The 16294-nt window shown below is 42.1% G+C and overlaps 1 protein-coding gene across 2 annotated transcripts in view; it reads right to left on the reverse strand.

The window, feature by feature from the left end:
- LOC126457356 (lysine--tRNA ligase) overlaps positions 1-16294 on the reverse strand; it is an 83831-nt gene that overhangs the window by 66416 nt on the left and 1121 nt on the right. For both annotated transcript variants that reach the window (XM_050093588.1, XM_050093587.1), the window contains exons 2-4: positions 15779-15914; positions 7409-7574; positions 4593-4873 (exon numbers count right to left, since the gene is read on the reverse strand). In XM_050093588.1, the coding sequence (XP_049949545.1) occupies positions 4593-4873; positions 7409-7574; positions 15779-15914 (583 nt within the window). The remainder of the gene's footprint in view (positions 1-4592; positions 4874-7408; positions 7575-15778; positions 15915-16294) is intronic.

Consider the following 16294-nt stretch of genomic DNA (forward strand, 5'->3'; position numbering starts at 1 on the left):
ACATATAGAAGTTTTGTGAAAGAAGCAGCACTTTTTATCATCTGGTCAATATTTTCTATAATTTTCTTTTGCTAAAGATGTCCTACATGTTACAGTACGTGTTCTTTTTATTGTCATATCTTGCATTTGAAAGCCTGAATACGAAAACTAGAATGTTTTATTTTTGGAGTCTACTTTAAATATGGGGGAGGAAGAGGAGGTAGGATTTTAATACCTATCAACACACTGGCCACGAGTTTCTCAGCTAAATTATTCCAGCACTTGCCTCAGGTAAGGTGCAAAACCTTCTTGATAACTGATGGATGGTAATTTGATCTTCACTCTTTCTTAGCATGAGTTTAGAGCCATAATCACTGTCACTTCATCCCAGTACAATCAGATTAACACTACACTCTTCCAACATTTGATTAGCATGCCAGGATCTTAAAAAATATAAGTTATTTTTGCAGTCAAAAAGAAATAGGAAATATGTATGGGTATGAGGCATGCATATGATGAGGCTAAGTAATTAAGAACCCCCAGCCACAAGTTAAATATAAAATCAAAGCAAGACTCAATACAATTTAAGGAATACAACAAAATCATGAAAGTCCTTGGTACGCCAAAGATTGACAGTAATCTACAATAATGAAGAAGAGGGTTCGGCTGAAGGCTTAACATATTGCCGATACCGAGTTTGTTAGGTTAAAGATTGTCAATTGACAAATGTGGGGAAATAATGTGTTATGGTCTTGCATAAGAAACTGTCACAAAAGTAAGCTGACGTGATTTACAACATGGACTGAGACTGGCTGTGGCCTCACTGGTAATTAAATAATGACATACTGACGGGAATAACTTCGGGTGGTGGGAGAACAGCACGCCAATGCTGAATGCAGTAAAATGCACGAGTGTGAGAAAAATTGGGAAAGGAAGTTGGCGTATTTAAAAAAATGTATGGAGATAGACAGTCAGAGATGGAGATAGATAGAGTGACAGAGATAGGGAGAGAAGAAGAAGAAGAAGAAGAAGAAGAAGAAGAAAGTCAACTTCTTCTTTTTTTTTTGTCATCAGTTTACTGACTGGTTTGATGCGGCCCGCCACGAATTCCTTTCCTGTGCTAACCTCTTCATCTCAGAGTAGCACTTGCAACCTATGTCCTCAATTATTTGCTTGACGTATTCCAATCTCTGTCTTCCTCTACAGTTTTTGCCCTCTACAGTTCCCTCTAGTACCATGGAAGTCATTCCCTCATGTCTTAGCAGATGTCCTATCATCCCGTCCCTTCTCCTTATCAGTGTTTTCCACATATTCCTTTCCTCTCCGATTCTGCGTAGAACCTCCTCATTCCTTACCTTATCAGTCCACCTAATTTTCAACATTCGTCTATAGCTTGTCTATAGCACCACATCTCAAATGCTTCGATTCTCTTCTGTTCCGGTTTTCCCACAGTCCATGTTTCACTACCATACAATGCTGTACTCCAGACGTACATCCTCAGAAACTTCTTCTTCAAATTAAGGCCGGTATTTGATATTAGTAGACTTCTCCTGGCCAGAAATCCCTTTTTTGCCATAGCGAGTCTGCTTTTGATGTCCTCCTTGCTCCGTCTGTCATTGGTTATTTTACTGCCTAGGTAGCAGAATTCCTTAACTTCATTGACTTCGTGACCATCAATCCTGATGTTAAGTTTCTCGCTGTTCTCATTTCTACTACTTCTCATTACCTTCGTCTTTCTCCGATTTACTCTCAAACCATAATGTGTACTCATTAGACTGTTCATTCCGTTCAGCAGATCATTTAATTCTTCTTCACTTTCACTTAGGATAGCAATGTCATCAGCGAATCGTAACATTGATATCCTTTCACCTTGTATTTTAATTCCACTCCTGAACCTTTCTTTTATTTCCATCATTGCTTCCTCAATGTACAGAGTGAAGAGTAGGGGCAAGAGGCTACAGCCTTGTCTTACACCCTTCTTAATACGAGCACTTCGTTCTTGATCGTCCACTCTTATTATTCCCTCTTGGTTGCTGTACATATTGTATATGACCCGTCTCTCCCTATAGCTTACCCCTACTTTTTTCAGAATCTCTAACAGCTTGCACCATTTTATATTGTCAAACGCTTTTTTCAGGTCGACAAATCCTATGAGAGTGTCTTGATTTTTCTTTAGCCTTGCTTCCATTATTAGCCGTAATGTCAGAACTGCCTCTCTCGTCCCTTTACTTTTCCTAAAGCCAAACTGATTGTCACCTAGCGCATTCTCAATTTTCTTTTCCATTCTTCTGTATATTATTCTTGTAAGCAGCTTCGATGCATGAGCTGTTAAGCTGATTGTCAGCTCTTGCAGTCTTCGGAATTGTGTGGTGATGCTTTTCCGAAAGTCAGATGGTATATCGCCAGACTCATATATTCTACACACCAACGTGAATAGTTGTTTTGTTGCCACTTCCCCCAATGATTTTAGAAATTCTGATGGAATGTTATCTATCCCTTCTGCCTTATTTGACCGTTAAGTCCTCCAAAGCTCTTTTAAATTCAGATTCTAATACTGGATCCCCTATCTCTTCTAAATCGACTCCTGTTTCTTCTTCTATCACATCAGACAAATCTTCACCCTCATAGAGGCTTTCAATGCATTCTTTCCACCTGTCTGCTCTATCCTCTGCATTTAACAGTGGAATTCCCGTTGCACTCTTAATGTTACCACCAAGGCTTTTAATGTCACCAAAGGTCGTTTTGACTTTCCTGTATGCTGAGTCTGTCCTTCAGACAATCATATCTTTTTCGATGTCTTCACATTTTTCGTGCAGCCATTTTGCCTTAGCTTCCCTGCACTTCCTATTTATTTCATTCCTCAGCGACTTGTATTTCTGTATTCCTGATTTTCCCGGAACATGTTTGTACTTCCTCCTTTCATATTTCTTCTGTTACCCATAGTTTCTTCGCAGCTACCTTCTTTGTGCCTATGTTTTCCTTCCCAACTTCTGTGATGGCCCTTTTTAGAGATGTCCATTCCTCTTCAACTGTACTGCCTACTGCGCTATTCCTTATTGCTGTATCTATAGCGTTGGAGAACTTCAAATGTATCTCGTCATTCCTTAGTACTTCCATATCCCACTTCTTTGCGTATTGATTCTTCCTGACTAATGTCTTGAACTTCAGCCTACTCTTCATCACTACTATATTGTGATCTGAGTCTATATCTGCTCCTGGGTACGCCTTACAATCCAGTATCTGATTTCGGAATCTCTGTCTGACCATGATGTAATCTAATTGAAATCTTCCCGTATCTCCTGGCCTTTTCCAAGTATACCTCCTCCTCTTGCGATTCTTGAACAGGGTATTCGCTATTACTAGCTGAAACTTGTTACAGAACTCAATTAGTCGTTCTCCTCTTTCACTCCTTGTCCCAAGCCCATATTCTCCTGTAACCTTTTCTTCTACTCCTTCCCCTACAACTGCATTCCAGTCGCCCATGACTATTAGATTTTCATCCCCCTTTACATATTGCATTACCCTTTTAATATCCTCATACACTTTCTCTATCTGTTCATCTTCAGCTTGCGACGTCGGCATGTATACCTGAACTATCGTTGTCGGTGTTGGTCTGCTGTCGATTCTGATTAGAACAACCCGGTCTCTGAACTGTTCACAGTAACACACCCTCTGCCCTACCTTCCTATTCATAACAAATCCTACACCTGTTATACCATTTTCTGCTGCTGTTGATATTACCCGATACTCATCTGACCAGAAATCCTTGTCTTCCTTCCACTTCACTTCACTGACCCCTACTATATCTAGATTGAGCCTTTGCATTTCCCTTTTCAGATTTTCTAGTTTCCCTACCACGTTCAAGCTTCTGACATTCCACACCCCGACTCGTAGAACGTTATCTTTTCGTTGATTATTCAATCTCTTTCTCATGGTAACCTCCCCCTTGGCAGTCCCCTCCCGGAGATCCGAATGGGGGACTATTCCGGAATCTTTTGCCAATGGAGATCATCATGACACTTCTTCAATTACAGGTCACATGTCCTGTGGATACACGTTACGTGTCTTTAATGCAGTGGTTTCCATTGCCTTCTGCATCCTCATGTCGTTGATCATTGCTGATTCTTCCACCTTTAGGGGCAATTTCCCACCCCTAGGACAAGAGTGTGCCCTGAACCTCTATCCGCTCCTCCACCCTCTTTGACAAGGCCGTTGGCAGAATGAGGCTGACTTCTTATGCCGGAAGTCTTCGGCCGCCAATGCTGATTATTTATCAAAATTTAGGCAGTGGCGGGGATCGAACCCGGGACCGAAGACGTTTTGATTATGAATCAAAGACGCTACCCCTAGACCACTATGATGACAAAAACCAGAAGCAGAATGACCATACGGTGAGTGATATCCCTGCAGTTGATGGCATTTGGTGGCTATGTAAGCAGTTTACATTCCTACTACAAAAAAAAAAAAGCATTAAGTTTTAGTGACCTTTTCCTTTTTGCACAAATGGACACAGTGACAATGTATTACACACCAAATTTCATAACAATCTAGCCCCTTTAAGGGCTATATGCAATTTTCTATAATCATGTGAAAGCTATTTACTTTAGTCTCACCTTGTCCTTTAAACCAAAGTGTAGATGTGGCAGCATATGAAGACATGGGGACAACAGTTTAATTTGTTTTGGTATTATTGAGAGTTCGCCCTTCTTGGTTTTACCTGGAGACCCAACACAGCCAACAATATCACCACGTCTTATTTTACCTGTATCCTCAATGAACTTTTCTTCAGAGGAATACAATTTTGCATTTGCCATAACTTGAATTTTCACACCTTCCCCCCTCAGGTCATAGAATATTAACTTCGCTCCAGATTCTCTGATAGCATGAACACGTCCTGCAGGAAAGAAAAAACAAAGTAGTGTTTTTGGAGAAATTGTCACAAATGTCACACCTTGGAGAAACTAAAATATATCTTAATAATAAATGCTGAAGACTTCAACTGCCTAAAGTGACAGGCTGCAGGATATCCATAAACTAATATATATATATATCATTTCATTAGTTCAAGTACACAATAATAAAACCAAGGCACTGAATTGCCACAGTACAGAGCACATCACTCATGACACATACTATGTCAGAAGTAAGGCCAGCAACTATCATGAGTTAAAAGTTCTGGGTTACTGTGGAATTTTCATTACATATGCAGATGTTAAAAGAAAATTTTTTATGTCCATATGTTCTTTCTCACAAACAGCAGATTGAAACAGAGACTATAAAGCTACCAACTATCAAAAGGATACCAAATAAATCTCATAGATAGCACAGCATAGAAAATACAACAAAACTAATAACAATAACTGAAGAGACCACACATTGTTGTGTGTGTCACATTTTTGACAACTGTTCTAAAATAGCAAGCAAAATTTAAAAACCCACAAAGCATAAGGCTCTGCTTATAAAAATATGTTACAAAATATATGGTCTTATAACATCAGAGCAAATATGAAAACACTGTTTTAGTTCCTGACAAGTTACAACTGTGTCCAAATAGGTCTCAAATGCAAATACCTAAGTTTAACGAGCAACAATCTTCCAACTGAGAAACGGAAGTTCAAACACTGGTTGAAAGTTTCAACCAGCAACCAACTGCTCCTAATTCCTTCTGAACTCCATGGAGGGCTCCCTACAACACAGTGAGTCCAGCACCCTCATGAAAATGAGTAGGTTTAGTATTTTAACCTCACTATGACCTTGTGGTTGTAAATGAGATGAAATTGGAGAGATTGAGGAACTTTGAAGTTTAAAAACACTGCAAAAGGTGTGTCTGGTAATACAATTAGAGAAGCACTGGATGCTCAAGGTAGTTGTCATGGTCCAAGTCCCAGTTTAGCACAAGTTCCCACTTGTCATTAATGGTCTAAATTTTTTGTTTGGAACAAGTTTAATGATACAGCCACATCTACGAGTTTGATTGCATCTTCACAATGGCCACAAGCTTTTGAGAATGGTCTCCCTGAATTAATTCTGTCAAGCTGATGGCAAGAAATGAATTTTCAGTTTGTTACTACTCATCTCAGCACTTGTTTGATTGACTGAAGGGACGATTTTATTGGACTCACTAATTTCGCGAATAAGCACAGCTTCTTGATATTCTTAGCTAGCTCTACAGAAAAAGACTTTTTCCGTTCTTTAACAGTTTTCAAATAGTTCTTTTTGGAGTCATTCTGGTTTCTTAACCTCGATTTATCAACAAAATTTTGGTTTCTATTGTGCCTGTAATTTTTGTGCCTTTATTAACAGCTTTTTACTTTGTTATTAAATTACAATGGATTCTTATAATTCATAACCATTTTTAATACTAGCTTAAACAAGAAGAGTCTAATATGTCAATTTTGTTGAAGCGAAAAGACTTACAGCCTCTGTGGAATTGTATGTTTGGAATTAAACATATGTTTTGTTATGCATCAGAAGGCCTAAGATACTATTATGTTGAATGGGTTGTCTAGTCACTTACAATATCTTACAACTAACGCATTAGAATTGATTCTCAATAAATCTATCTCAAGGTTCCCCTTTAGTAAACACGTGACAATCCCAGTCAATAAGCGCAAACAAGGAAATCTATTAGAATGAGATTTTCACTCTGCAGCGGAGTATGTGCTGATATGAAACTTTCTGGCAGATTGAAACTGTGTACCGGACCGAGACTCGAACTCGTGGCCTTTGCCTTTCGCGTGCGAGTTCTTTACCTTTGAGCTACCCAAGCACAACTCACACACCGTCCTCACAGCTTCAGTTCTGCCAGTACCTCATCTCCTACCTTTCGAACTTCACAGAAGCTCTCTTGCGTACCTTGCAGAACTAGCACTCCTGGAAGAAAGGATATTGCGGAGACATGGCTTAGCCACAGCCTGGGGGGATGTTTCCAGAATGAGATTTTCACTTTGCAGCAGAGTGTGCACTGATATGAAACTTCCTGGCAGATTAAAACTGTGTGCCGGGCCAAGACTCGAACTCGGAACCTTTGCCTTTAGTGGGCAAGTGTTATAAAGACTGAAAATCTCATTCTGGGTAGCTCAAGTAGAGCACTTGCCCGTGAAAGGCAAGGGTCCCAAGTTCAAGTCTCAGTCCGATACACAGTTTTAACCTGCCAGGAAGTTTCAAGGAAATCTATTATTACAACAATCTCAATCTCAGTAACTTTGCCACAGGTTTCTCAGTTAACATTTCATGCTCAAAGTGCCACAGTTTATACTCTCCCTTCATACAATTTGGCAGTGCTATCTACATTCTTCTTTAACTACATTGTTGGCTTGACATTTGTACACATCAGTTATGGCAATTAGATCATCTACGACAGTGGAGAAATGAATAAATGACTGTGCTATTCATTAATAAGTGGAATTAAAAGGGGGAAAAAAATTACCTGCAACACTAAGTTCGATGTTCTCCAAGATTTCTCCATCATTAACACCACTGTATTTTTCTACAAACTCTTCTAAGGATATAGAAACATGAAATTTGTGGGGATATGGATGTTCATCACTTTGCTTCAATTGTGTAACAGCTTGTGTTCTTAAACGGAAGTATTCCTGGAAATTACATAGAAAAAAACATTACACCAAGTTACATTTTTTCTACACAATTACTAACAATAACTGGAGGAAAATCACAATGCTCAGTATCAAATAATGCATCAAATACAAGGCTGTGACAGAGTAATGTAAAGGAAATATGACACACGTGTTTCACATGTCATTTTAGGGCAAGGAGAAAACTTCTCTGTTACGCACACAGATGGCACTGGTATCAAAATTAGCTTTTGCTTTGTTGGTACATGTGGTGCAAATATATTAAGTCTTGTACCATCTTTATAGAGAATATTAATATTTTTGTTATGGCGACTTCTCAAAGCGCAGAGAGAGAGAGAGAGAGAGAGAGAGAGAGAGAGAGAGAGAGAGAGAGAGAGTGTGTGTGTGTGTGTGTGTGTGTGTGTGTGTGTGTGTGTGTATATATGAGACCAAACTACACGGTCATCAGTCCCTCCAACCTCGGATTAACTAAAACCGATAAAATCCCATATTAGAAGAGGGAACTACAATGTCCATGAAAAGATAAACTATTGACAGGGAAGAAAGTAAAAGGGCAGAAGAAGAGGTGAGGGAAAGAAAGTGACTAATGACAGCGGCCTGAAGGGAGAAGCACAGGAGACAAGAGAGACGCTCAAGACATAACAGACCCCATAAGGAAAAGAATGGGAAGGCAGAGGGCCGGGTTGAACCACCAAGCCCAGTTGAAGCCAATCCAGTCGGGGCAAAGGGGGGAGCAAAAGGGCCTGCCATCCCCTCTACTCATCGATAAGGTGGAAGGTCTCTCCCTTAATGCAATAAAAACCTCTATCACGAATAAAACGTAAAACAAGATCCGCCGCTGAGGCAGTGTCAGCCAACATCAGGGGTAGCGAGTCTGGGAAGCTACAAGTCCGTTGGAGGGCAGCTAAGTTGGGACAGTCCTATAAGAGGTGAGCCACAGTCAACATCAATCCACGATGACAGAGATGGGGGTCCTTACGACGGAGGAGATAACCGTGAGTCAGCCAATTATGGCCAATGTGGAGCCGGCATAGGACGACAGAGGCCGGTAAGGAGGACCGCCACGGAGTTGCAGAATCCTTAATCGCCAGAGCCTGTTCAGTGAAGAAAGAGTGCGCCATTCTGCATTCCAAAGGTCCAAAATCTGATGACGTATTGCCGAACAAAGGTCTATTTCTGGAATGCCAATAGCAAGAGATGGCCCGGTAGTAGCTAATTTAGCCAGTCGATCGGCTAGTTCATTGCCAGGTATTCAAACATGGCCTGAGGTCCAAATGAAAACCACCAAACATCCACGTTGAGCAAGGAGAAAAATGGAGTCCTGGATAGCGATGACCAATGGGTGGCGAGGAAAGCACTGGGCGCTAGCGTGCAAATCGCTCAATGAGTCACTACAGATAGTGAAGGATAGTCCTGAGCAGGAGCGGATATGGTCCAGTGTGCACAAGATGGCTACCAATTCTGCAGTAAAAACACTACAGCCATCTAGCAAGGAACAAAGTTCCGTGCGCCGCGCATAGGTGTAAGCAAAACCAGTGCGGCCAGCAACTACGGAGTCATCAGTGCAGATCACTTCTGAGCCCTGAAAAGAACTGAGGAGACTGTATAACTGGTGGTGAAGAGTCATCAGAGGGACAGAAACCTGTGAATCGACAGAGATCAAGACAGAGATCAAGACAGAGATCAAGACAGAGATCAAGACAGAGATCAAGACAGAGATCAAGACAGAGATCAAGACAGAGCTGTGGCCAAGAGACGCACCACAGAGGGGTACATGTATGAGCGGAGAAAAGAGGTGGTAAAGGGAATTGCAGGAGCTCACAAAAGAGCGACTGAATGGGGACAGCCATGGTAATCCCACATCGTGGCCACCGCTGCGGCAGGGTGATCTCCGTGTCTGGATAAAGGAGACCACAATTAGGGTGCAGCGAATGCAGAGCACATAAGATATCAGTTGTTCTTGGCACAAAACTCGCAGTGGTGGAATCCCCACCTCTGCGAGAAGGCGAAGTAGGGGGCTAGTCCGCAAGGCACCAGTCGCAAGACGGACCCCACAGTGGTGGATGGGGTCTACTATCTGCAACGTCGAAGGCGACGCAGAACCACAGAGAGGACTTCCATAGTCTAAACGAGACTGGACAAATGCTTGATACCATCGCAGGAGAACAGAGCAGTCTGCACCCCAGGTAGTATTGCACAGACACCTAAGAACATTGAGATGGGACCAGCACGTCCTCTTCAGCTGGCGAAGATGAGCGTGCCATGTCAATTGGGCATCGAAGACCAGACATAAGAAGTGATGGATGTCCACCACCTCAAGGGGCTGGTCATCGAGGAACAGTTCCGGATGGGGATGGAATGTACGGTGACGGCAGAAATGCATGACACATGACTTGGCCGCCAAAAACTGAAAGCCATGGGAGAGATTCCATGAGTGCACACGCCAACACGCCAGATTGCCCCCTGTAGACAGCGTTCTGCAGCACCCATTATGGAGGAAGTGACGTAGATACAAAAATCGTCAGCATACAAAGAGAGGAACACATACAGCTGTCACCAGACTATTAATGGATAAGAGAAAGAGACGGACGCTCAACGCAAAACCCAATTTTCTTGCTGATGGGGAGTGCTGTAGGAGAAGCCAACTTTGACCTGAAAAGAGCGACAAGAAAAGAAGTTATGGATAAAAATGGGCAGAGCGCCACAAAGGCCCCATTCGTGAAGGGTGGTGAGGATGTGGTGGTGCCAGGTGGTGTCATAGGCTTTATGCAGATCAAAGAAGATTGCAATGTGTTGCCGATGGGCAAAAGCTGACCGGATAGCAGACTCCAGGTGGACCAAGTTATCCACCGTTAAGCGGCCACAGCGAAAACCACTTTGAGTTGATGACAAAAGGTCGTGTAATTCAAGGATCCAAAACAGCCTCTGACTCACCATGCGCTGGAGGAGCTTGCAGAGGATGTTGGTAAGGCTAATTGGATGGTAGCTATCCAACTGAAGAGGTGGCTTCCCTGGCTTCAACACCGGAAGAGGGTCAGTATACTATGGTGGCCAGCTACCGATAAGTGTTGGAGCATTTGATTACGTATCCGATCCAGTCCAGGAGCTGAGTTGGGACAAAGGGCGAGGGCACTGGCGAATTCCCACTCACTGAATGGGGCATTATAGGGCTCCGAGCAGCGAGAAACAAAAGACAAAGGCAGTCGTTCTGAGCACTCTTTCAGGAGAATGAACGTGGGTGGATACTGAGCTGATGCCGAAGCTTGAGCTAGGTGCTGAGCAAAATTTTCTGCTACAAAGTGAGGATCGGTAAGGACAACACCATGCACAGATATTCCTGCAACCCCGGTGGGAGGATGATGGCCAAAAATTCACCTGAGTTTCGCCCAGACTTGTGAAGAGGATGTGTGTGGTCCTATCACAGCTACATATTGTTCCCAACAAACCCGTTTCTGAAATATGATTGGGTAGTGGGCTCAGGTGCAGAGTCGTTTGAAGACCAGAAGAAGAGCAGTAGAAGGGTGCCGCTTGAAGTGTCGAAGAGCACGGCAGGTCTTTTACGGCTGCAGCAATTTCCGGAGTCCACCAAGGGACCATCTTTCGACGGGGGGAAACCTGAGGAAGAAAGGACTGCTGAAACAGCTGCTGAAAGGATGGTAGCAGTCAAAGTCTTTGTAGATTCGTCAACACTGTCGTGTGGCAATACTGGGGGGGGGGGGGGGGGAGGGGGGGGGGGATGTGAGCAGAGGAGAAGGCTGCCCAGGACAGTAGTCGTATGACTACCCCAAAAAGGGTTGTGGGCATTGAAGTCCCCTAGCAGCAGGAAGGGAGAAGGGAGTTGTTGAAGAAGGGTGGTAGGGCAAGGGATGTGGGTGGCCTGTCAGGTGGGAGGTAGAGATTACAGATTGTGATTGGAGTGGTCAGATGTACCCTGACAGCAATGGCTTCCAGAGTGGTATAGAGGGGAACCCATTTACTAACAATGTCCTTGCAGACCAAGGTGCAAACACCACCAGAAGCCCACAAGGGGCCAATTCGGTTCTAACAGAAAGTGTGGAACCCATGAAGGGCGGGTGAGTAAGAATTGACAAAATGGGTCTCCTGGAGTGCAATACAAGCAGCAGAGTAGAAGGAAAGAAGGGGCTGCAACTCTGGAAAGTGATTCAAATATCCATTACAATTCCATTGGAGGATTCTCAAGCCGGAGTCCAAATGAGAAGTGAACGGACCAGAGTCGGTCACACCGTCGAGTCGCCATCATCACTGACGATAAGGATGGGGTAATATCCATATAGGTGGGGTCAGACACTGTTGGTTCATTGACTGGAGGAGGGGAAGGCTGCGCCTCAGGGGCCACCAGAGCGGCCTCACCCTTGTTCTTGTGTTTCTGCGTCTTCTCTTGGAAAGGAAGAGAAGGGCAGACGACTTCAGCGAGGACGGGCATGGAATTACACCGGGCAATCTTGGCGCCCACTGCCCGCGGATCACGCTGCCGATGTGGAGCAGCAGATCGCCTTTTGGGAGTGCCGAGAAGAGGCGTCCCATGAGGGAGCTCCAGTAGTACCGGCAGCCGCGGCCGCCGAAGGAGGGGAGCACTTCTCTGGTGGGGGAGGGGGAACAGCACCCAAAGGGGTGGGTATGGGTAATGATGGGGAGGGGGAGTGGAAGAGGGAGGAGGAGGCTGAAGGCATGGGGCAAATGGGATGGGGCTGTGACGAGGAGGGGGAATGGATGTAACTGAAGCAAAAGTAAAAGTCAATAGACATGGGATGGAGCCGGTCATATTTTTGACGAGCCTCAGTGTAGGTGAGCCGAACTAAGATTTTGTACTCTTGAATCCTCCTTTCTTTCACAAACACCGGGCATGCAGGCGAGCGTGGAGAATGCTGTCCATGACAATTTACACACAATGGTGGGGGAGAGCACAGGCACAGGCTACTACTACTGTTGTTTTGTCTTCCTGTGTCAATCAATCAATCAATCAGTCAATCAATGGGGCTATCCCATCAGTGACATTTTACCTTATCTTTCACCCTACCTTTGAGTTGAGGCGAAGTGAGGGAAAAATTGGATGTGACACTTGCTGCTTCTTTGAGACAGACTACGAAATCTCTAGTAGCAGGAACTAGTACGTTTGATGTTCTGCAGCTTGTAAATACTTATTAAAAGACATGATGCTGCAGAACATCAACTGCAAGTAAATATTTCATTGCCATTGAAGCATAGAGTTCATTGTCAGCATTTATAAAATCTCTGCATTTCATTGGTCATCATTTGTACATGTTAAAGCTGTCGAATGTTCACAATTCCTGGTCGCACTGGATATTACTATCATGGAATAGAAATATGGAACAGTAACAGTAGCATCCAATTTGACCAGGAAATAGGTCTATTCAGCATTTAATAGCTGCAACATTTATGAATGACGACTTGGGTACTGCAGAGATCCACATTAGTTTTGACATCACAGTCATCTTACAACTGACATTCACATCATTTAATATGGAAGTACGTAATACAGTGAAACCCCTACTTTACGTTTTCGTGTGGTCCAGACTTAAAAAACTCAAATTTGAGGAAAGTGAAGAATTGAGGAATACGTTAAAACCCCCAAAACATAATCAAAATCACATGTAATTGGCACACACAATTACAAAACATGTTTTTGAGAGATCATCCTTTGTGCTCACCCAGAAAAAAAGCAAAAAATGATGAACATGTTGACTTAAATGAAGATCAAAAAACATAACAGCAGCTAAGTGGTTAAACCATAAGCATAAATGTGGACATCTGCTTAATGACATACTTTATCACAATTGCTATTATTATTTAATGCTTTTCTTAAGAGACAAACTTCGTACACTCAGCACCGTGAGTGCTTGGTGAGAAAAAAATATGAAAAAATGAGTTTACTTCCCCAGTTAATGTTACAAGCCTATTATAAGTCTGCTCTGTACACTGTGCCAAATGTAAATTTGAAAGGAAGCTCAGGTGCTACAGTTTTGCTTCATGCCCTCTATCACTATTGCCAATCTTTACTGCAAAGTGGTGCAAAGTATATATATGAGTAGGGTATGTAGTTGTTGAAACTGTATCATGTCAGAATTTCCACACAAAAGTCTTTAAAATGTTCTATGGCGAAACCCTTGTTCTATTTCCATGTGACATCTCTGTCATAACAATCTGCAAGGAAATCATATTTTCAGCACTTCACAAAATGCTTTCACCTCTACTTGCACTCCTATCACTGGAGGGCCACTTCCCCCTCTCGACAGATCCAGTAGGTGAGCTCATTACGTTTGTTAGTGTGGGCTGGGGGCTGTGCAGGCTTTTGGGTAACTTAACAAGTCGCCAGCCAATAAGAGCTCACTAGCTGGAAATAGGCTGTTTTCTTGATTATGAGTGAGCATATTTTCTGAGACTCAGTGTCTGAATTTAAAAGGTTGACAATTGATATTGCTGCTGAACATAGTACATCGCAAATACATGCAAAAAGTAGAGACTGAGTTATAAGTGGCACAAGAAAAGGTAATGGCCAGGCCCCTTCATCACATATTGGCTAGGTTTGGAACACTTCGCATTGACTGTCTTGTCATTACTGCTGGAACTTAGTGGTAACTGTACCGTAACTGCGCAGTGAAGCTAAATGTTGCAAGTTGTGTGGATTACGTCAGCACTTCCTCTCTCACATCTCCCCTCTCTACAACAGCCTAAAATATCCCCTTAATTCCATCTCTTTTGAGCCACTTATAACTTGTTCAGTCATATCAAATGTCAGCAGGAAGAAAATGGGATGAAGTCAAGCGAGACATTGAGTAAGAACTTGGAACTGAGGTACAACTTACTAGGAAGAAATGTAACATCGGAGAATTTTTAGCACTGATCTTATGGGTTTTTCACAGGGTTAGGAATTTATGGTGTAGAGTCGCAAAAAACATAAAATCGAAGAATATAAAATCAAAGTTCTACTGTATGTACCACTGACAAGCTCTATGCCCAAATATACATGACAATTAAATATTTTACTTGGCACTCATGGTGTAAAACAAGATGACTTAACAAATCTCTAGGGTCATTAGCTGCCTACTGTGACTCATTGCAAATCACAATAGAATGACTGTCTGAAAGTACTTTTATGCTTTTTAGTATTGCTGGTTATTTTTTAGCCTTTTGATGGCAGTACAGGAACTCAATTTTGTGATGTACTGGTCATTTTTCTTTACGAGACTGCTGTGCTTAGACAGTAATGATGATGACTATTCTTTCGCCACAGCTCCATTCAGGACAGCTGTGAGAACAACTGAGAAATGCAAATGTAGGAAAGGATTGCATACTGTTTCACAGACTTCCACAATATGAGCATAAAGACTGAATATGTTGGATTGGGGTTCCGTACACAAGAGCTTCCAAATGCCCTCACAAATAGAAGTGTTGTGGTTTTAGGTGCAGAAAACATGAAGGCCAAGAAACTGGTCTACCTCTACCTATCTCCCATTACAGAATCACAATACAAATTTTGAGTGTGATGGTAATTACCATCTGCTAATCCATACAGCAAATGGGCATCTGCCAACTACTCATTTGAGTGCACTTCCACTGCACTGTATCTGAAATCAAGTCCATGAAGAGCACTTAACAGCTGACGCTATGTGCTTGCACAGTTTATAATGAACACTAAATACTTGATGCTTCATGCCTGATGCAAGTAGAGCAATGACATTAAGTCACATGTCAACACAAGCAACAAGGGAAGTCGTATATTGATGGAAGCAATGAAATGTGTCACAGTCAACATTACCTTAATTCAAATGGATCAACAAACACAAACCTAACAATTACAACTTACTGTACCATCTAAGCAAATGTAACCAAGAGGGCATTTTGGAGAATTCATACAAGAAAACATTTCATGTAATGCTGGAGTGTTGTGTTTCTGTGATTAATCTGATTATGAAGAGAAGTATAACATGAGCTCCAGCATGGAAATACAGCATTTCTGGACCCATGTCCATAAAACACATTTTATTTTTCTGTGTGGGGAATGTTTCCAAACAATTTGGCCAAACATTTTTGTTACACCTGTACATGAAGAGTAACTACAATGATTATACCCTCAAATCTACGTGGGTAAATGGAAAAAGACTGATATCAGTAAGAATGATTTAAAATTAAAAAGAAATGTTTACAAACTTAAAAAGGCTTACATTTGGGCTGACTTCTTCCTCTGCAGCAGCATGTGTATCAGTCTTCTTCTTTGGTGCTTGTGTTTCAGATTTTTGTTTCTCTTTCTCCGCTTTCTCCTTTGCCTTTTGTTCAGCCTTTAGTCGTCTCTTCAGTTCACTGTTGAAGATTTTACATTTAGTAAGAATTCAACTTAATGATGGTAATATAATATGAATGTTTTTATTATTTCAATCTGGATATAAATTACTAATTTTTCTGCCTTTTTTCAGTAAATGCTACAAGGCCTCTTGTTGCATTAACTCTATTGCCATTCTTTAGACAAACCATTAAAGCAATTTGCCTTAAAAATAAAACAATGTACTACAAATAAATATGTATTTAAAAAAATAAAATAGCAGGAACAGAACCAGAGACACTAAAAACCTGTTTCTAAACACTTTGTATTTTTTTCTCTATTCCATTAGTTGCTTAGCAGACTGTGAGAAAACAGTAGGCTACCATAAAATGTGACAACTTCATGCATTCTACATGCAGTG

Source organism: Schistocerca serialis, chromosome 2, assembly GCF_023864345.2.
Source record: "Schistocerca serialis cubense isolate TAMUIC-IGC-003099 chromosome 2, iqSchSeri2.2, whole genome shotgun sequence".
Lineage (NCBI taxonomy): Eukaryota > Metazoa > Arthropoda > Insecta > Orthoptera > Acrididae > Schistocerca > Schistocerca serialis.